At 34.9% G+C, this 23278-nt stretch overlaps 2 protein-coding genes across 3 annotated transcripts in view; one reads left to right on the top strand and one right to left on the bottom strand.

Annotated features, from left to right (window-relative positions):
- Window positions 1-2525: 2525 nt before the first annotated feature.
- On the bottom strand, window positions 2526-23267 carry LOC125668807 (UDP-N-acetylglucosamine transferase subunit ALG14 homolog). 2 transcript variants are annotated; one of them, XM_048903241.2, is made up of 5 exons: window positions 23185-23267; window positions 10976-11130; window positions 3374-3496; window positions 3174-3233; window positions 2526-3079 (listed from the first exon to the last, which is right to left on the bottom strand). In XM_048903241.2, the coding sequence occupies exons 1-5, from the start codon at window positions 23210-23212 to the stop codon at window positions 2909-2911; spliced, it is 537 nt and encodes a 178-aa protein (XP_048759198.1). In that variant the 5' UTR covers window positions 23213-23267; the 3' UTR covers window positions 2526-2908. The 2 variants fall into 2 exon arrangements, with proteins under 2 accessions (XP_048759198.1, XP_048759196.1); XM_048903239.2 differs by lacking the exon at window positions 23185-23267 and adding an exon at window positions 14730-15058.
- Window positions 14998-23278, top strand: part of LOC125669261 (intraflagellar transport protein 74 homolog) — a 50110-nt gene continuing 41829 nt past the window's right edge. Inside the window, exon 1 of the mRNA XM_056161614.1 lies at window positions 14998-15083. The gene's annotated coding sequence lies outside the window, so the exon portion shown is untranslated. The remainder of the gene's footprint in view (window positions 15084-23278) is intronic.

Raw genomic sequence — 23278 nt, forward strand, 5'->3', positions numbered from 1 at the left:
TCATTATGCCCCCTTCAAAGAAGAGGGGCATTATTGTTTTGCACCAGTCATTAGACCAGGTCCGCTCAATATCTTTAGATCTATTCACTTCATTGTATTGATATTTCATATGTGGGTTGTTTACAGTAGAAGAGGACTCCTATTGATTTTCGGTCAAGGGTCAATCTACTATGGACATAGGAAGATGCCGTCTGCTCAATATCTTGAGAAATATTTCCTTTACAGACATTAAACTTATTGTGAGGAGTAGATGACCCTATTGATTTTTAGGTCACGTGGTCAAGGGTCAAACTGGACATAGGAATATACTGACCACTCAATATTTAGAGAACCCTTTGCTTGACAGATATCAAACTTTGTACATTGGTACATCTTCAGGAGGAGATGACCCCTATTGATTTTGAGGTCACATGGTCAAAGGTCAAACTGGACATAGGAATATACTGTCCGCTTATTATCTCGAGAACCCTTTGCTTGACAGACACCAAACTTGGTACATTGTAAGGAGTAGATGATTTAAAGGTCAAACTGGACATGGGAAGATACTGTCCCCCCATTATCTTTAGAACTCTTTGCTTGACAGACATCAAACTTGGTACACTGGTACATTTGTACATCTAAATAGTAGATGAACCCAATTGATTTTAAGGTCACATGGTCAAGGATAAAACTCGACAAAGTAAAATACTGTCTTCACAATATCTTGAGAACCCTTTGCTTGACAGACATCAAACTTGGTACACCTTCAGGAGTAGATGACCCCTATTGATCTTGAGGTTACATGGTCAAGGGTCAAACTGGACATAGAAATATACTGTCTGCTCAATATCTTTAGAACCCTTTGCTCAACAGACATCAAACTTGGTACAATGGTACATCATAAGGAGTAGATGACCTCGATTGATTTTGAGGTCAAGGGTCAAACTGGACATGTAAGATACTGTCTGCTCAATATCATATAAGAACTCTTTGCTTGACGGACATCAAACTTGGTAGACTTGTACATTTTAGGTAGATGTACCCTATTGATTTGAGGTCACACGGTCAAATTGGACATAGTAAAATACTGTCTACACAATATCTAGAGAACCCTTTGCTTGACAGACATCAAACTTGGTACAACACCATAAGGAGTAGATGACCCTTACAAAATTTGGGTTCATACAGTCAAATGTTAAGGTTAAACTGGACATAGTAATATATTATCTCCTATATTTTAAAAATCATTTCTTGATTGACACCAAACTTGGTACACTGGTACAGCATAAGGAGTAGATGATCTCTATTGAATTTTAGGTCACATGGTCAATCCACTCTAGACATAGGCAGATATTGTCTGCCTAATATCTTGAATTGGTTTGGCACTATTATCAATTACCCGTATATACTCGCCTATAAGTCGGTCCACCTATAAGTCGGTTGTATTTTTTAAGGTTATTTTGTAGGTATTTGCCAATGACCCGCTTGTAAGTCGGTACAAATTTTTGTCAGAATCGGTTGCCAATTTCAAGTCAATGCTCTAGTGTTTTTACCTATGTTTCAAAAAATATTTTGAGAAATTAATAATTATGATGTGCTCATTATCCAAGACATATCTGTTTGGGGTTTAAACACAACACTTGATCTATTATGGGCAATGATCACTTGTTTACCTAAGCAATTATAGTATCCTAATTACCAGTACCTGACACTGTCTTTACCTCATGAAAACACTGAGTGTTATTGTGGGATTCCAGTTTAATTCATTGTATTAACAATCGAGTTTTTAAGAGTCAAGAATGATGATCTAAATTATCTGTTAACAATATTCAATCTTTTATGAAATATATTTCAGCCTGTATACATATGAATATTTTAATATTAAATCGGGTGCGTAATTCAATTTTACTGATAAATGATAAGATTAGTTGAATTGAAAGAATTTAATAATTAGTTACCAGTATGTAAATAATTTTTAACTAGATAAAAATATGTAAATACTTGTACTTTATACATACTTTTAAAAATACATTAACAATACGATATGTCTAGATATTTGTGAACAATAATCATTTGTGTGGTAGTCTATGATAATCGTCGGAGTTGTTTAAAAACACTACATTACGCCGCCCAGAAAAATACCAATCTTCTTAGGACACGCCTATAAGTTGGACATAGAGTTTGGACCAAAAATTGACACCCAAAAATCCGACTTATAGGCAAGTATATACGGTAAATGATGCATGTGTATAAGTTATAACCCTTTTCAATTTTGCACCATGGGGAGCATGTATGTTTTACAAACATTTTTTTGTTTGTATATCAGTTAATTCATGTGCGTATGAGTAGAATCACTTGTGCATTGATGAATATTTGTCCCACTCCCGCATCAAAACAAATTGTTTCGTGCCTTATGTACAAAAGTTCTCCAAAGGGAAATAACTCTGACTTATCTCAAAAGCAACGCATTGGAAAACTGTTCTTCTAGAAGACAAATTCTTCAGAGATCATGGACATTTATATAAAACAAAAAGTGAACAGGATAAAGATATAAATCTTTATTTAACATTTTGATTTTAAAATACAATCGTGTAATATAATATATATAAATTATATACACCCTGTTAGACGTGTACTCTAAAACCTGTTTACCTTGATGGTGCATGCAGTACATGCGTATCCTAGGTTATGGTGTTGTGTACAATTTAATGTGCACTAGCTAATAATCATGAATGAATTCTGCCATCAGAACTTTGAGCACCATTATATGTACTTCCTTGTTTCTTGACAATGGCATTTTCATTTTCACGAGAGTTCTGTGGAAAAACTTTGTACGCTGTGTCATCGCCACTTAAATGTTTCTTGAAATGTGGCAATAAATATTACATTTTCATGCAAGTTATGCAGAAAAACTGATTTCCATTGTTTATCAGACTAGTTTCCCAATGTAATGTGTTCGAGGGTATTTAGCTTGTAGAGTTGGCCACTGAACTAGCATCTGGTCCACCAAATAATACAGTATCCACGCTGACAAGGAAAGGGTATCTACCCGACATATACTCTCCACATAAACTATCTTCGGTTTACCCACCCTCACCACCTGTAATGTATACACACATCCCAGTTGTAAGTTTTGGAAGGACAACATATTCAACAGAATGTTGATTGAATCTTTAAGAAATTTAAAAAGTTACCTTTAATAACAGCCCTGCCAGACATATTGGTACACAAGTACCCGGACCATTGCACAAGATCTATCAATTACATCAATCAAAGAGAAAATAACAAATGATTTATAAGTAACAAAATTGCAATCTTTCTTAAATAATTTTGTTAACCTATATTTTACAAAAAAGTCTTGAACTTAATCCATAATTTATATAATACTACTTACAAGATCAGGATTACTTTTGAAGACTACAGGAATCGAAAGCAGCAAAGCATACATTGTTGACAGAATAGTGCTCCACCAAGACTGTGCCACTTCTCTGCTTCTTGGAATCAGAACCATTGAATACTGTAAGCCAACAATATATAGTATGAAGAGATGATAAAGTGAATGCCACAGCACATACTATGCCTGTCAGAATCATCATAAACAGATAAAGTGCATGACAAAATCATGTCAACCTTAAATGGTGAAAAGATTGCACTATTATCTTTGCTTTTAGGTCTGAGGTAAACTGAAGATTATTCCTTGTAATGCATCTATTGCACATTGCAATGTCTTGTCAATATATCTCTTGAATTGTTCAAATAACTAGTACAGATATATTCCAAAACATATTTTCATTTTTATTACATATATTTAGATAATTTCTCTCACATGGTATGAATCACTTATTTTGGGTTGTACAAAGATTATACTCATTAATTATCTTAATTAACTAGACAGGTGTAATTGAGCTCTTATCAAAATAACATTTGAATCTCCATCTGAACTCTGAAACACCATGGCTTACTCCCAAGGGGCTAATAGAATCTTAATACGGGACTTTCAAGATACGGATCCACTCTGACTTTTAATGCTCATTATATCATTATTGCGCTCTTCAATTGAATTGTAGCACGCATCAATTCAATTGTTGATATCATTAATCCATTTGAAGAGATCATTAATTCAATTAAAGCGCGCATCAATACGCAAGTTCCGAGTTACACAAAAATTATTTCCCTTTGTCGAACTCTTTTGCATTTTATGACGTATGGTGGGTACACAATGTATATATTATATCGTAGACTGGCATTGTACATAACGATTACGTACGATTAATGTAATAAAAGCGTAACTTTTGTTTATATCAATCACTGGTATGTATATTCTGGCCATATCAAGCATAATCTGTTTGAATGAGATCATCAGATTGGCTATTAAATCATTATTCGTTTCCTCTTCTACATGAGTGACGCTTTTATCAAAGAAAGATGGCAATTAATATTGAATTAACAGCATTTGTTTGAGCCATTTTGTTATCCAATACTCATAAACTCACTAAAGTTGCCTTTCCCCTGAGATAGGATGGTCTCAGAAACTCTGGATATCATCTTTTAAGAAATAATACAACGATAGTAATTACATGTAGCAAATGTACCCACCGTCATCATATTTTACGTCATAATTTACGGAAGAGTTCGTTAAAGGGAAATAACTCTTGGGGAACTCGGAACTTCCGTATTCAGCTGAAGAATTAATGTTATCATCAATTCAATTAATGCATGCATTCAGAATTGAAGATATCATTAATTATTTGAAAAGATCTTTAATTCAATTGTTGCGCGCATCAAATGAATTGATGATATCTTCAAATAATTGAAGATATCTTCAATTATTTGAGTTTATGTTAATTTGGTGCTCCATAAGTTTGACCTTGAAAAACTAGGGCTTCTTCCTGCATGCAGTCATTGAAAACATGTGTACCAAGTTTGATTATCATAGCCTAATAAGTACAGTTTTTATCTTGCTCACAAGGAGCTGACACACAGACATGTGGATTGCTCCGTATCATAATATGACCCATCTGTGATAGGCATACAAAAAACTAAATGGCTTCACTTTTAGTGATTTAATATGACATTCAATTCGTTTACTAATGTCTTGGGGAATAATTCAAATTTCTTTTAATCAGTGACCTTATTGATCAACATTCAGTGCCTAAGTCACAATAAACCTTTGAACTTCAAAAAGATCTCCATTATAAAGTTCTCTGAATCACAATCACATTCTACACTGTAACTCAGCCATGGGGAGCCATGAATTTCACAATTTTGATTAATGCTTTTCTCCTGCTTAATACTATATTGCTTTGTTTCCTGTTTTTGATTGTCTTGTTATCCTATTTTTTCACATGTTGCTTCCTGTGAAGTGCATGCACTAGTGTCTGCAAAATAATAAATGTCATTTTTGGCTACTTTTACATACTTTATGCAAAAAGAAAATCTTTAAAGTGAGGCTATCAAAGGTTAGAATTACATTTTTTGGCATGTTCAGGAACCAGGAAATTTACAATATTTGTTCCCCTCCCCCAGAAAATGTTCTACAGCAATTTTAGTGAAAAATGAGAATGTAGTTTCTGAGAAGAAATAAAATATGTTCAAAAGTTCAACATATGATGGACCTGAAAGGCAATCAATAGGTTAATTATCTGAGTAGCTCGGCTGATCTAACAAGAGGTCCATGGGCTGTAACAGTCACTTGAATACTACACAGTAAAACTCTGATATATAATGGAGATGTTGCATGTTGATGGTGCAATGAACCTGGAAAATGAAAATGAGTTTCAAAGAACTAATGGGCTTCAGATTTGTGATCCATCATTACACAACACCTGGTCATAAGCCACATCTGTGTCAAGTTAAGCTTCTAATGTTTCATTGTTTATCATTGTTGCCTAAATGCGAATTTGGTGGGGAAGGACAGAAGATGGACATGTACAGACAGGCATGATGATTGCTCTATAAACCTCAGGCTAGGAACTTAATTTGTTTGCTGTATGTTCAGGAGAAAATTCAATGTGGATCCATACACTGTAAAGGTGATTTACACTGGGGGTTAAGTGCGCGTTTTTCCACATCCAACATTACGCGTGGGGAAAAAATATGCGATAACTAAATATAACATATATTATATCAAATATTTATAACTATACACGTGGGGGAAATTTATGCACATTTTATGTGACTGCATAATTAATATTAATTTCCCTCACGCGTAAATAACCACTTTTACAGTAGCCCTATCCTGGGGCATGGACTTTTGACCCAGTGGCCAGAAATGGGAAGACAATTTCAAAATAAACAAATGATATTTGTAACAGGATTCTGTTACGAAAGTCTCCCGAATGAACACCAATTGTATCCCAATCTAATTCAAATCAGATCTTTTCTAACCATTACATTGGAGAAAGAACTCCCGTTTACCTGATCAGGATATAGGGCTCACGGTGGGTGTGACCGGTCAACAGGGGATGCTTACTACTCCTAGGCAGCTGATCCCACCTCTGGTGTGTCCAGGGGTCCGTGTTTGCCCAACTATTTATTTGTATTGCTTATAGGAGTTATGAGATTGATCACTGTTCGTTATCTTCACCTTACATCTGACAGCAATGCATTTGAGGTCATATTATTGACCTCAGTCTCATGAATATTTCAATGAATATTCAACCAATAACAATAGCGTGACAAAGAATCAAAAACCAATTAGGAATCAGTTTACTGAAATGTTTTCAGATTAAATGTAAGTTCACAAAAAACGGCATCGATCAATGAAAAGTTTAAATGAATTCCAAATATCAGCGTTAAAGGAAGAGCAAAGTCTCATACATCCATTATCCATTATCGTTAAAATACATTTTCAGTGGCGTTCTAATATCGATCATGGCTGCCTCCATCTTCTAAATTTATCCTCTTGTGTTTCTCAGTAATTATTGACATGCGTATGATAAATACCAATATAAAAGCAAAAATTTGATGTTAGAGAAAGCTGTCATTTGATTGGTCAATTGTGAATGGTGAAATAACATGACCTCAAACACAATGCTGTCAGATCCTTCTCCAGTGTAACGGTTAGAGAAGATCCGATTTTAATTAGTCTAGATTGATTGGATCCCTGCCCCTATAAGTAAGTAACAGTTTTCCGGACTTTTTTTTCATTACAGATATAGATATTACATTGAAATTTACACATTAGCCTCCTCTCTGAGGAATATAAGTTCAGTTTGCATTTCAGCTGGATTGGCCCGTCTGTCCTGACCTACGTTAGGACTAAAAGTAGGTCAAACAGTTTTCTGGCCTTTTTTTCATTATGGGTACAGATATTGCCCTGATATTTAGTTACAGACTTCCTCTCAGAGGATTACAAGTTGAGTTTGCATTTCAGCTGGACTGGCCCATCCTTGACCTACTTTTAGGCTAAAAATAGGTCAAACAGTTTTCCGGGTTTTTTTTTTCATTATGGATACAGACATTGCCTAAAATTTAGTCACACACTTCCTCTTAGAGGAATACAAGTTCAGTTTGCATTTTAGATGGATTGGTTCATCCTTGACCTACTTTTGGGCTAAAAATAGGTCAAGCAGTTTTCCAGGCTTTTTTTAAATTATGGATACAGATATTGCCCTGATATTTAGTCAAAGACGTCCTCTCGGAGGAATACAAGTGCAGTTAGCATTTCAGCTGGATTGGTGCACTATGACCTACTTTAGGGGTAGAAGTAGGTCAAACAGTTTTCCAGATTATTTCCAGTATGGTCACAGGTATTGCTCTGAAATTTTGTCACAACCCCCCTCTCAGAGAAATACATAATCAGTTCACATTTCAACTTAATTGGTGCACCATGACCTACATTAGGACTGAAAGTAGATCAAATGTTTTCCTACATTTTTTTTCATCATAGATAGATATTGCACCAACATTTTGTCACAGCCTCCCTCTCAGTTCATATGTCAGATGGATTGGTGCACCTGTGACCCAGTTTAAGGCTTTTTTATTAAGAATGTGTGTTGTACATGTGTAGCGGTCAGCCGGGTTCGATCGTCGGTGGCCAGATAGCTCAGTTGGTAGAGTACCTGACTAGAGATTCAGGGGGCCTGGGTTTGAATCCCGGTCTGGTCCATAGCATTTTCCCCCTTCCTGTTACATTTGGTGCCATGACTAGCCCCTGAAAATGCCTGAATGTAGTGGTCAGCCGGTTTTGATCGCCGGTGGCCAGATAGCTCAGATGGTAGAGCACCTAACTAGAAATTCAGGGGCCCCGGGATCGAATCCCTCTCTGGTCCGTTGCATTTTCCCCCTTCCTGTTACACATGTATCAATTCAGAGTGCATGATATCCTTCAAGGTTAAACTTCACTGTCTGACGGGTGTATATTGTGCTGTTTGTGGTATTCTTGTTAAAATTGCCACCAAAAATGCATCAAATTTATAACATTTTCTGATCTCAGAAAAATTTGGTATACATGCATGAGTAGTTGAGGATCACAAATAAAATAGTCAACTCAAAATTTTCTAAACGGTGGAAATTTTCAATATGGCCACTGAAAATGCATCCATTTTTGAGATCTTATCTCAACAAAATTTGGTACGAAGGGGTTGTTGAGGATTATTAATAAAATAATGACCTTGAGATTTCAAATTGGATGAAATCAAAAAATATGTCAGTTTTTCAATGATGTCCAATTTCAACAAATTTTGGTATGTAGATAGGGGTACTTGAAGATGGCGAATAAAATGAACATGCCATTTTCAACCTACCCCCCGGGGCCATGATTTTTACAAACTTGAATATGCACTATGTCAGAAAGCTTTCATGTAAATTTGTTCTCTCCTGGCCCAGTGGTTCTTGAGAAGATTTTTAAAGATTTTTCCTATTTATTTGCATGTAAAACTTTGATCCCCTATTATGGCGCCAAACGACACCTGGGGGTCATGATTTTAACAAACTTGAATCTGCACTATGTGTGCTCTTCTGGCTTAGTGGTTCTTGAGAACAAGATTTTTAAATGACACCACCCTATTTTTGCATTTCTAGTGATTATCTCCCCTTTGAAGGGGGCATGGCCGTTCATTTGAACGGATTTAATAGCCCTTTATCCAAGGATGCTGTTTGCTAAGTTTGGTTGATATTGGCCTAGTGGTTCTGGAGAAGAAGTCAAAAATGTGAAAAGTTTAAGACAGACAGACGACAGATGACTGACAATGGGTGATCAGAAAAGTTCACACAAGGCCTACCATACCATAAAATATTGTAAACTTGCACCATTAACCATTTCCGAGTTCAACTTCAGACAAGTTTAGCTGCGAGAAAGAAGGAAAAACTAATATAATATAGTGATTATAATAAGATTAAAGCAGAAAAACTGAACCTTGTTTGTGAGACTTCATAATTTATTCTAAATTTTTTGAAGTAGTGGATAAACACATTCCTCTAAAAGAAAGAAGAATTAACTAACGTTCAGAAGAATGGATAAACGATGACATACTTACAGAAATGCACTATCATGAATTAACACTTCTTTAAAAAGGCGACACAAAGTAATGATGACCACGCATGGAACCTAAACAGGGTAACAAACAAGAGGCCCTAGGGCCACATCGCTCACCTGAGTCACCTTGGCTCATTTTTAAAGATTTTCCCAATATAGTTGTATGCAGAACTTTGATTTCCCCCCCCCCCCTTGTGACCCCATCCTACCCCTGGGGGCAATGATTTTAACAAACTGAAATCTGAAATATGTCAGAAAGCTTTCATGTAAATTTCAGCTTTTCTGGCCCAGTGGTTCTTGAGAAGATTTTTTAATGACCCTACTCTATTTTTACCTTTTCTTGATCATCTCCCCTTAGAAGGTGGCCTGGCCCTTTATTTTAACAATTTAGAGTTCCCTTTACCTAAGGATGCTTTGTGCCAACTTTGGTTGAAATTGGCCCAGTGGTTTTTGAGAAGAAGTCAAAAATGTTAAAAGTTTCCAGACGGACGGACGGACAGACGCCGGAATACGGGTGATCAGAAAAGCTCACTTGAGCTTTTAGCTCAGATGAGCTAAAAACCTTATTTTGCATTGATAAAAACATTTCAAAGTTTATGTATTTATTTGTTCTTTAATCATGCTTAGATAGGCATACAAAACCAAATTACTATCGCAAACTAAACAAAGCGCAATGTTATGTCGCTTTACCCAAAACAAAAATTCTAACGAATGAGTAAAACGATGTTTTAGAGTAACTTTACACATTAAAGAACAAACTTGAGAAATTTAACAGTCTGTAGACCTCTAAATTGTGTATAAAACTTACTCTCTCGTTGTCACGTCAAAACAAATTATAGATTTTATTTATAGTCGGATTATATATAATTTTAATCATTACGACTCAAAACCCCAGTGCAAGGTGTAAACTGAACAATTAGCCAATTATATACTCAGGTGTGTCACCTCCACAAAGAAGCACCGGCGATGTTTCAACTATGTAAACACCTAATTACCCCTTCGGCATTCAACAAAATCCAGGTAAGGCCCAAGCGGAAATTATTACACGGTTGGGTAATGGTGGGTATACACTACCACCACTTCGAGAGATCGAGAGTGAAAAACAATGAAATGTGTTTTACGGGACCCAACTTCACTTCGAGAGATCTAACGTTCGAGAGATCGAGAGTAAATTTGCTTTGTTATATAGAGAGAAAAATCAGGACCATGATTTCACTTCGAGAGACCAAGAACTTTGAGAGATCGAAGTTTGAGCCATCGAGAGTCACCTGTATAAAAATTGTCTTCCTGTAAACAAACTATTCGTTTACAGAAGACAATGTTTTTGTTATATATATTTAAAACTATTCGTTTAAAGAAGACAATGTTTTAGATATATATATTTAAAACTATTTGTTTACAGAAGACAATGTTTTTGATATATATATTTAAAACTATTCGTTTACAGAAGACAATGTTTTTGATATATATATTTAAAACGTTGAGAGCCTGTGTCTAACACATCGTCTATGGACCTACTTCCAGTTCATTTTTTTCTCTTGTAGTCCTCTGTTTTTCAAACTGTTCCACTTTCTTCTGACTCATGGTATCTGTGTTGGCAATAACGTAATACCTAGGGCAATAATGAGGACCCACACCAGACAGCAGACTTAACATTTCTTTAGTGTGTCCACCTAAACAGCAAAAAAAATTTCAGTGACATGTGCTAATTAATTTAAAGGGACTGGTGCACGATTTTCGAAACAAATATTTTTCATTTTTGATGTTAAAATTTAGAATTGTAACTCATTTAATGTTGACAACCAAAATTTGGACCGTCTCAATGCAAGGATGAGAGCAGTATCTTAGCTTTGATTCTGTGTTATATGTAAACAAAGACTCGAGTCTTTTCATGTAAACAAACAAACCAGTGAAACATTAATTTTGTAATTTAAAGAATCTTCAATTTGTACAATCACAAATTTTAACTTTTAAAGGACACATTTTACCTAAATTATACTTGAGATGTGATATAAATAATATACTTAGATCAATATCCATTTATTTTGAAAACTTTGTAAACAATAACAAACCCAAATCTTTGTTTTCAAAACAAATAATAAACTCTCTATAATGAGCTTCTGTCATGATGGATAACCTTATTTTTTTGGTGAAATCTTCTAAACATATTAGATTGTATAGATTTTGATCATTTAAAATGAAAAACAAAATTTTAGGGGAAATCGTGAATCAGTCTCTTTAACACATACATACTGAATACAACCCATAGTATGTAATATAATATTGTTAACTTTAGACAGGGCAAAAAAAAGATTACTGTTTTGGTATTGTATGTTTCAAGATGATGTCTAAATTACAAATAACAAGAGGCCCATGGGCCGCAATGCTCTCATGAGCAATTCACAAGTGATTCTATGATTTCTGAGGGGACTGGACTAAAGATTCCTCTTCTGTTGTAATACTAAATGTTGAACTCGCTCATCACAAGTAACAAGAAATTTATAATTAAAACATTCTTTAGAGGTAGGGATTTGTTAAAATAACATTAACGAAATATATTTAATTATTTCTGGAAAACTCTTTTGGACTGGTAAAATTTTCTGCGGACTGGTTGAAATTATACCCCATCAGTCCGACTGGACTGGTGACATAAAAAGTTAGCTTCAAGCCCTGATACTGTATACTAAGTTTGGCCCTACCCTGGGGTAAGAACCCCTACCCCGGGGATCATGAAAATTACAATTTTGGTAAAGGACTACCTGCTCTTTTTAAATATCCATTTAGTTTCAATTTAGTATAAATAGTACTAAAGAAGATGTTATTCAAGTGTTTTACACATAAACACAACATAACAAGTTTGGCCCCGCCCTGGGGTCAGAACCCCTACCCCGGGAATCATGAAATTTACAATTTTGGTACAGGCCTTCCTGCTCTACATCACTATGCATTTAGTTTTTATCACACATGTGCGGTTGTAGAGAAGAAGATTTTTGAAAATTGGTCAATTTTGCAGTTTTTGCCCCGCCCCTAGGCCCTAGGGGTGCTGGAGTCCTGGAAATTTACAATTTATGTCCCCCTTGTCTCAAAGATGCTTCATGCCAAATCTGAAAAGAATTGGACTGGTAGTTATCAAGAAGTTTAAAAATGTTCAATTGTTAATGCATGACGACGGACTGCAATTGCAATAGTTCACCTGAGTTTAAAAATGCCAATGGATAAACTTACTTGAGCAATTTGCTCAGGTTAGTTAAAAACAATTGGCATCCAAATTCAATTCAGCCCAAATAAAGTGACAATTAATATCATATCATTATTGGTGAGAAGTTTTATCTATCTTATTAACAAGAGACTATCATGCAGTCATCTGAGAATCATAGTTGAAAGTATTATCACTGTTGTATATCAGTGAATCTGTGCTGCATTTACTTACCATCTAGTTATGTAAATTCCATAAAAACCACCAGTAAATTTTTCGTTCAAATGATAACTTCCATGGTGCAATATTTTCTTTCCCGAAATTGAAGAGTTCCTAAAGGCTATCTTTTAAGTTAGTGATACATGGAGATATTATAATATGTCAATAATTTAATAAAACAGACTATAGGAACTCTTCAATTTCAGGAGATAAAATATTGTGCCATGGAAGTCTTCATTTGAACAGAAAATTTAGTGACTGTTTTCATTTTGGGATTTTTATACTTACACGGTAAGCAATGCGAAATTAATAGTGATACAGAGTTGTTTTGATAGTCAAATAACTCATTTGAAGCAAGCGGCAATGTCACCTAGGTGCACATTAATTGCTAGAATGACCACACTAAGCTGTAGGGCTGTCACGGTTCCAAAATTTTTTTGGGTCGAGTCGGTTCTAAATTTTTTACTTCGGGTTCGGGTATTTCAGTTCGGGTCTATATAACTATTTTAAATATCTAATATGCAGTTAAAATCAAAAACCTTTATTGTATTTAGTCACAATAATTACTCAGGGACGTGGACTGAGGTTTAGACTCGACATCCATGGTACTAGAAACAGCATTGTCACTTTTACTCAATCAATCTACTCGTTTCCATCCATGATTTCAATGTTTTGTCTTTGACAATGTTGCTCCTGTGGCGTATTTTCAATGTGTCTGACATATCTTGCATATACTGTCATTATTTACAGTTTTGTACACAATGACATCATTTAACAATTGATCAAAATGAGCCACCTTTTAGGATTTTGACGACATATGATTCTATTTTAAAAACAAGACCCGAACCGAAATACGGGAAAATGGAACCGAACCCAACCCGCGGTTTTCAGTTATTTCGGGTACCCGTTGCAGCCCTACTAATTAGTTGAATATAAATTTCCAGATATGAATTATGAAGGACCGCTCCAAGATTTGGTGAAGGTGTCAGTCCAAATATCCAGCCGGGCCGAGATTACTGGATATCTAGCCTAGCATCTTGGCTAGCTTAGGGCTGCGTTCAAGATCATTGCTGATACGTAGCGCTAGATAGTGCTATGACAATGAACGAACATCTGGCTAGCCCATAACAAGCATTTTAAGTTCATACAGTCTGTTGAACAGGTTGGGAACACTTCTCCTACAGCGATTATCCCTCTCTAGCGAGAGTAAATTTATACCGTACAACCGAGCAAAACACACACGAGTAAGTACATCTCTTCATGTTTCACGAGAAAAGAAGAAAAAGCGCTAAAATGTCTGATACTTCTGTTAATATATTAATCAAGACAAAAACACTCACGATATGTGCATTGGATTTCAGACTGCTTCCCTCTTACGCAGCAACTTTGATATGCAATTTCTTGACCATGTTGTCGATTTTATAGATACAATTCCCGTAATGTTGAGTGTGTGTCGCACTAATATTCAGCGTTGCACGGGACTTGCAATTATTTTCCATTAAGACCCCAAAACACCTGTTTATGTTAACTCGCTAAAGAGGGATTATCATGTTTTAACGAGAATATCTCGCTATAAAGGAAGTGTTCCCAACCTGTTCAATAGACCTAGATATCTAGCCTAGCTGCTACGATCTTGCACCCTGTTCTTCAACGTAACCCAGGTATCGTGTTTACGCATGGGTACAGATAAACCACAGGGTTTTCTGTAAATATCTATACAATGTAAACAGTTCACGAAGCTTAATCTCAGCGAGATTCGTCGAGGCTGGATATTCGGAAGAGGCGTCAGTCCAAATATCCAGCCTCGACGAATCTCGCTTTTTGAAAATGCCGAATTCTGTGGATAATATCACCTACCTGAACCAACAACAGCCAGTACAGAGACTGTACCTCTCTTTCTGTGATTGATGATTTTCATGACAATAAATACAACACACGTAAAAAGAATAAAACATATCGCAACCGACGTAACCAGCAGCATGATCAAATTTGTTTTTGGTTGTCGTAAATATCCCTATCCCAAACAATGTAAACTTTACAATGGAGGATTGCAGTTTTCATCCACTGCTGATCTATGTGTTCAATACATCCATACAGTTCAAAATCGTGCTTAAATCTCCATGATCCACATTACGACATGCGAGAGGTTTATGATAGTAATGTTTTCGATTTTTGCATTTTGGATTACGTGTCTTCATATGGTTAATTCAGGTGAATATCCACAGAAAGTAATATGAATTGCTTCTATTTTTCAATGAACATTACTGCAGAAGTATATTTATATTAATTAGAATGCTTTTGTCACAGTATCTATTATTTAAGATTGATGTCTGTCCATATTCTACGTCGAGGAAATTCGAAATGTGCTATTATTATTACAGCACGTGAACTTTAAAACAATATTGCATTAATCGCACATTCGTACATCTTTTTAAGTATCAGTATGAGATACTGTCATGTTATTGTGAAATCAAATGTGGTAGGTCTATGCAATTTCAAGTATTGTTAAGTCCGATTGTCACTTTAGATTTGTGGCTTTTGACTTTGAGGGCCTCGGGTCGATATCAAAGTACAAAGGAGCCTAAAATTTTATCAGTTGTGCACAGATTAAATGATCATAAAGAAAAGACAAAGTATTGATCATATTACTTTTATTAGTTTTACCTTGCCCAAATGATGAAATTTCATACTCTTGTGTAACGAAATGACAATTGTATATCTAGACTCTCTCTCTCTCCCTTTAATATATATATATATTATACCTCAGAATGTTTTTGCTATATAAATGTGAGGTTAATAAATTTGCTATTTTTGGATAATGCTAGCTGTGATATAGTTTCTGAACTAAATTCTCACTCAAGTGAAATAGTCTCGAAACTGTTTACCGGATGCTATATTTTCCCATTTTTTCTAGCCGTTCCGTCCTATAATCAATCCGTCCCTTAGTCGATTCATCCCATTACCGATCTGTCCCTAGACTATCCGTCCCCAAGTTAAAGGGACTGGTTTATGATTTTTTATCAAAATATTTTTCATTTTTGATGTTAAACATTAAAAATATAACTCATTTAATGTTGACAGCCAAACATTTGACCTTTTGAATGCAAGAATGAAAGAAATATTTTAGCCTTAAATCTGTGTTATGTAAACAAAGACTCGAGTCTTTTTATGTAAACAAACAAACAAGTGAATTTGTAATATTTTGTAATATAATTCATCTTAATTATGCATAGTCACAAATTTTAACTTTTAGATGACACATTTTACCCCCAAAATGCTTGAAATGTGAAAGATATAATAAACCTAGATTGATATCCATTTCTTTTGAAAATTTCGTAAACAATAGCATACTGCAATCTTTGTTTACAAAACAAATAATAAACTCTCTAAAATGAGCTTCTGTGATGATGTATATAACCTTAATTTTCATTTGAAATCTTTCAAACACATTAGACAGTAGATATTGGTCATTAAAAGTGAAAAACAAAATTTTGGGTAAAATCGTGAATCAGTCCCTTTAATACGTCCCCTAGTCGATCCGGCCCAGAAAAAATAATTACTATTTTTCCAAGTGCTATTTGCAGTACTGAATTGGTTTAATTCATCTGCGTATTTCATCTTCACGGTGTGTGTGCCTCTGATATCTTCTGTCATCAGGTAGTCATCTTTTTAATATGCTCCATGGTATTTATGGCTTGATTGCAGACTAATTAACCTTGATCACACGTAATGTATATTAATCTTCTTGAGACTATTTATCATAACAATTGTCTCTTCTTTTAAAAGCAAGAAAAACATACTTTGCCAAAGCATTTAAGGTATTTGTTCCTCCATATTGAAATAAGCTTTCAGTATTTCCCAAACAGAATAGATGTTTTGATATTTGACAGCTTTTTCTAAGATCATTATACACATCACAATATTCGATAAAGTAGGCTTCATTTTCAATAGAAAGAATGTCTTTTGTTTTTAGACAAAATTTACTTACTCTGTCATTTCTTGGAATATTTCTATGCTTGCCACATTCTATTTCCAAATCATGAGGAATTCTTTGAACTTCTGGAGTTTAAAAAAACCCAAAAAAACTAATAGTATGGTTACTGTAAGCTCGTAATTAATGATCAAAGGTTGCACAACAATGCAGTTACAAAACTGTTTTCACTAAGATGTTTTCACAGTGATCAGTGGACATGGGACACACATTTACATTGATTGCTATACATATTTGAATAATGATGTTTTTACAATAAAATTAATGAGCACACATTTTCATAAGCATTGCACTTCAAACAAAAATTATAAATCCTAGTTAAGGGTTGTATAAACAATTTTATTTATACATCCAACTTTGGCAGTTGTCTAATTTTGATAACTATAACTGCAATATATATATGCAAAAACTTCCCTTTTTCTTAAGTAGTAATCATTTATTATATCTTTGATAAAAAAAAAAATCTGAGGGGCCGGATCGACTAAGCAGAATGGGCCGAATCGACCATGGGACGGACCGTCTAAGGACAAATCGACTAGGGACGGACCTACTGTGGGACGGAACGACCTGCTACCTTTCTTTTCTGTGATGTCAAAGTCTGATAACTCTAATTAGTTTACCACTCGTATCACCTCGGTAGATTCCATCTAATGCCGAATGTTAGTTTACTTCACTTTGGTATGTCTGACACAAGTAAAGTCTACTTCGGTATAATAAAACACCTATTTACTTACTATTAGGACAATAGCAAGTTTATTGTCCCCCTCGACAGCAACTATTTCTCTCGGCTGCGCCTCGGGGAAATAGTTGCTGTCTTGGGGGACAACAAACTTGCTATTGCCCTCATAGCCAGTAAATTGGTGTATAATATATATATTATAATTTTAATATTTAGTATGTCCAACGAGATCGCGTTCTTTTCGTGAACTTGGGCAACTTTTTCAGTAAACAAGCACATGTAACTTACTTACTATCAGATATAGTAAGTTTAGGGACAGTTTAGCGTTGTATTTGAAAGTTGAGGGGTGGGAAACAAAAGAAGAAGAAAAGCGGCACCCATTATATTAATTTGAAAAATCTTAGCAAGAAAAGCTGTTCTGCTCATACTCGTAAATCGTAAGGGGAGGGGGGGGGGTGGGTGGGTGGGTGGGGTATCCTTTAGTACATGTATGTGTTCTATCAATTTAACCTTGCATTTACACTACCATTCACCGCTACTATTAACTATATTAAGTGACCAGCTAATAAATCGATCTTTGCATGTACTAATAACAAATGTATGTAATAATTTAACGCGATGTCAGGAAAGGGGGGGGGGGGGGTGTCTGGAGATCTTTTGTTTTGTATCCACTGCCAAACTTCAGTAATTTAATCCAATATCTCAATATCTCATGTTTTGGTACCAGGTCATTCATTTGCAACATTCTGAAAAATAATCTTCAAACCAGGCAGATATTTTTGTATCAGAATTGAGTTGACTTTAGCCATCACCAATTTGTATGTACAAGAGTTGCCCAAGTGACGCATAATTTTCGCAACTTCTTTTTCTGAAGAGTTCCAAAAATTTCTAGTTCCGATATCCCGTATTTCTAAATTTTGTCACAGCAATTAAATATACATCTGCATTTTCAAGTTAGTAATGAAGTACTTAGCTACTGGGCTGTAGAGACCCTCAGGGGCTAACAGTTCACCAGCAGAGGCCTAGACCCAGGGGTCATAATGTAAAATTTATACGGTACCAAATTTGATGCACCAGATGCACATTTCGACAAATGTCTTTTCAGTGATGCTCAACCGAAATTATTTACATCCGAAATAACAGTAAATTAACTTGTAGGCCTTAAGCTATTCGTTATCTCATACTCTTTAAGCATATATATATAATTTTTTTTAAACGATTAATATTATTTTATATTTTTATGAAGAGAAAGTAACTATTTACCAAGAGACATGTATGAAAATATAATTTCTTAAAATATTTTAGAACAGATAGACCTCGGCTGATTGGACACTCCGAAAGAGCATACTCGAAATAGGTTTATACTATTTTGTAAACTAAAAACAACCCAAGGCTGTCCCTCAGAATCTGAAAGCAAAATTTGAAGAAAACAATGCACTATGCAACATAAATCATAGAAAATATATGACATTATAATCATTAATTACTTCATAGCAGAGCAAGACAGAAAAATATTAGAATCCTTCATTAATACGATTGTGGGATAGAGAAATTCCATCAAGAATTTGCCGAGTCCTAGACAGCGAATCTTGTTCCAGCGGTGGAATTTCACTATCCTACACGAGTAAATAATAAAGGATTATTTTTCTCACATTTTACCCGGTTTAGTGCATAAATTCAGGAACTTTGAGAAAATTCAAAAATATCAAAATCCTCATTTGAACTTCAATGCAAAAACTAATTAGACACCAACAGAAAGAGCATACCAAAAAATCCCAAGGTTACATGTCCACCATATCAAATTGAAATTAAAAGAAAACAATACAAATTTTTTTACTTCACCATGTAATGTAAATCAGAGAAAATATATTATGTCACAATGAATGACGTCACAGCAGTGTGAGACAGAAAAATCTCACATGGCTGTCTCACATGGGTGAAGTCGGCCTCACACTGGTGATAATGTGAGAAACCTTTCTCATGTATATATCCATTCATTTAGCATATTCCTTTATGATGTTTTGATAGGAACCTAGTGCGTGTAGATTATAAACAAACTTGACAGGCATATGGACATGAAATAAATGACACTGTCTTAAATAACAGAACATTTTATACTGTGAGATTCAAACAGGATTTTCATTCCCAGTTCTCTATGTTCCAAGTTCTTTATTAAATCAAGACTGTGCAATGTGACAACCTGACTAATATGACACAAAATTTTTCCACCGTAGCATATTGGATTAGACAGGTTTCGTGATATGAGGATCTTTTATTACATGGCATCCTGTCAAAGGTTTATCAACACCACATCACTTTTTAGCTCACCTGAGCCGAAGGCTCAAGTGAGCTTTTCTGATCACATTTTGTCCGGCGTCCGTCTGTCTGTCCGTCTGTCTGTAAACTTTTCACATTTTCATCTTCTTCTCCAGAACCACTGGGCCAATTTCAACCAAACATGGCCAAAAGCATCCTTGGGTGAAGGCTTTCAAGTTTGTTCAAATGAAGGGCCATGTTCCTTTCAAAGCGGAGATAATCACAAAAATGCAAAAATTAAAAATCTTCTTCTCAAGAACCACTGGGTCAGAAGAGCTGAAATTTACCTGAAAGCTTCCTGACATATTGCAGATTCAAGATTGTTCAAATCATGGCCTTCGGTGGTAGGATGGGGCCCCAAGGGGGGATCAAAGTTTTGCACACAAATATATAGGGAAAAATCTTTAAAAATCTTCTTCTCAAGAACCACTAAGCCAGAAAAGCTGAGATTTACATGAAAGCTTCCTGACATAATGCAGATTCAAGTTTGTTCAAATCATGGCCCCCGGGGGTTGGATGGGGCCACAATAGGGGATCAAAGTTTTACATACAAATATATAGAAAAAATCTTTAAAAATCTTCTTCTCAAGAACCACTGAGTCAGAAAAGCTGATTTTTACATGAAAACTTTCTGACATAGTGCAGATTCAAGTTTGTTCAAATCATGGCCCCCGGGGATAGGATGGGGCCCCAAGGGGGATCAAAGTTTTGCACACAAATATATAGGGAAAAACTTTAAAAATCTTCTTCTCAAGAACCACTAAGCCAGAAAAGCTGAGATTTACATGAAAGCTTCCTGACATAATGCAGATTCAAGTTTGTTCAAATCATGGCCCCCGGGGGTTGGATGGGGCCACAATAGGGGATCAAAGTTTTACATACAAATATATAGGAAAAATCTTTAAAAATCTTCTTCTCAAGAACCACTGAGCCAGAAAAGCTGATTTTTACATGAAAACTTTCTGACATAGTGCAGATTCAAGTTTGTTCAAATCATGGCCCCCGGGGGGTAGGATGGGGCCACAAGTGGGGGGGGGGGTCAAAGTTTTACATACAAATATAGGAAAAAGCTTTAAAAATCTTCTTCTCAAGAACCATTGGGCCAAAGAAGTTGACATTTACATGAAAGCTTTCTGACATAGTGTAGATTCAAGTTTGCAAAGGGTAGTTTGGGCCATAATAGGGACTATTAGGTTTTACATGCAAATATATATGGAAAGTCTTCAGATATGGGCCAAGGTGACTCAGGTGAGCGATGTGGCCCATGGGCCTCTTGTTTCTAGATGTACTTCATTTTTTGAGTACTGTTCAGTTTTGCTTAGTGACTGTCATTCAAACCTGCACACAGGGAATAAAATTACCCTAATGTATATTCAATCAACTACATGTAAATTATTTAGAAGGTGTGATGTCTTTCAATACAGATCTAGGAATGTTTAATTCTTATATGGGAGAGGGGGCAGCATTCATTCATTTTGCAGTTCACTTCTGAATCAATATTTAATAGTATTTTTATTGTAAATTTTACTACCCAGCTAGGGTATATCACTATGATGTGAAAATTCATATAACATCCCCCAACTAGACCAGCCTGTGTCTTGCAGGCAATAGCCTTATACCACATAAAGTGGATAGATTTGAATGTTTACAAAATGAACTCTGTGACTTACATGATTTTTAATACCACTGCATTAAGCCTTAACTTATGTGAATTACCTGTCAGTTTGTGTAGAGCTTTGGAAGCAAGTTCATTCTCCTGATTTAAGTATTTAACCTATGACAATGTGGACCTTTTTAGGTTTAATTATCATTTGTGTATTACCTCTGGAATAGAAAAGGAAGATATAGATTTACAAGATAGCAAGTCAGTTACTTTAAAAATTTTATATATCTTAAAGGGACTGGTTCACGTTTTTTGATAGAAATGTTTATCATTTTTGATGTTAAAATTTAAAAATATAACTCATTTAATGTTGACAGCCAAAATTTGAACTGTCTGAATGCAAGGATAAGAGCAGTATCTTAGTTTTGATTCTTTGTTATGTAAACAAAGACTCGAGTCTTTTTATGTAATCAAACAAACCTGTGAAACGTTAATTTTTGTAATTTAAAGCATCTTCATTTTGTACAATCACAAATTTTAACTTTTAAATGATACGTTTTAAAGTATACTTGAAATGTGATATATCTAATAAACTTGGATCAATATCCCATTATTTTGAAAACTTCGTAACAATAACACACCTCAATCTTTGTTTTCAAAACAAATAATAAACTCTCTATAATGAGCTTCTGTCTTGATGAATAACCTTAATTTTTTTTGTGAAACCTTCTTAACATATTAGACTATAGATTTTGATCATTTAAAGTGAAAAACAAAATTTGAGGGGAAATCGTGAATCAGTCCCTTTAAATGAAAAGTGAGTAGTATATTGATTAGGAAAAACTTAATCCTTTCTACCAGTATATAAAAGATAAAAACAATGATTAATATTTCATACTGTGCTGTATATAATGTGTCTCCATGCGACATGCAATGAAATATGCTGCTCTATGTGACGAGTGCTCTATCAACTGAGCTATCTGGCCACCATTAATCAAATCCATCTGACCCCTACATTCCTCCCACCTTGAAGACATCAACACAGGAGGCATTTTCTCCTGTCAGTTCTAGGGGCTGATCTAAAGCACTGAATAATATGACAAGAAGGGAGAAAATGCAATGGACCAGAAGGGGATTTGAACAGGGGGCCCCCTGAATCTTTAGTCAGATGCTCTACCAACTGAGCTACCTGGCCACTGATGACTGAACTCGTCTAACCGCTACATATGTAATTAGTGCCGAAGTAAATGAAAATCCAGTTATGTACATGAATTTGAAAAGATTGGCCATTAAATTATTTTGTAATGTGACTAATCTGACAGTGTGATCTTGTGAATGTCCTGATATGCCTACTACTTTAAGTTTAATTTAAATCAATTAATAAACACTATTACATGTACTTTAAGTTTAATTTAAATCAATTAATAAACACTATTACATGTACTTTAAGTTTAATTTAAATCAATTAATAAACACTATTACATGTACTTTAAGTTTAATTTAAATCAATTAATAAACACTATTACATGTACTTTAAGTTTTATTTAAATCAATTAATAAACACTATTACATGTACTTTAAGTTTAATTTAAATCAATTAATAAACACTATTACATGTACTTTAAGTTTAATTTAAATCAATTAATAAACACTATTACATGTACTTTAAGTTTCATGAGAATGCTCATCCATCTGTGATAAATGAAATGAAAAAAAAACCCACCTATTTTACGAAAGAGAGCACTAGACATTTTAATTCTCTCACCACTCTTCAGTTACTGTAGACTCTGTATCACTGTAAAATGTTATCACATGAT

Source organism: Ostrea edulis, chromosome 4, assembly GCF_947568905.1.
Source record: "Ostrea edulis chromosome 4, xbOstEdul1.1, whole genome shotgun sequence".
Taxonomy (NCBI): Eukaryota; Metazoa; Mollusca; class Bivalvia; order Ostreida; family Ostreidae; genus Ostrea; species Ostrea edulis.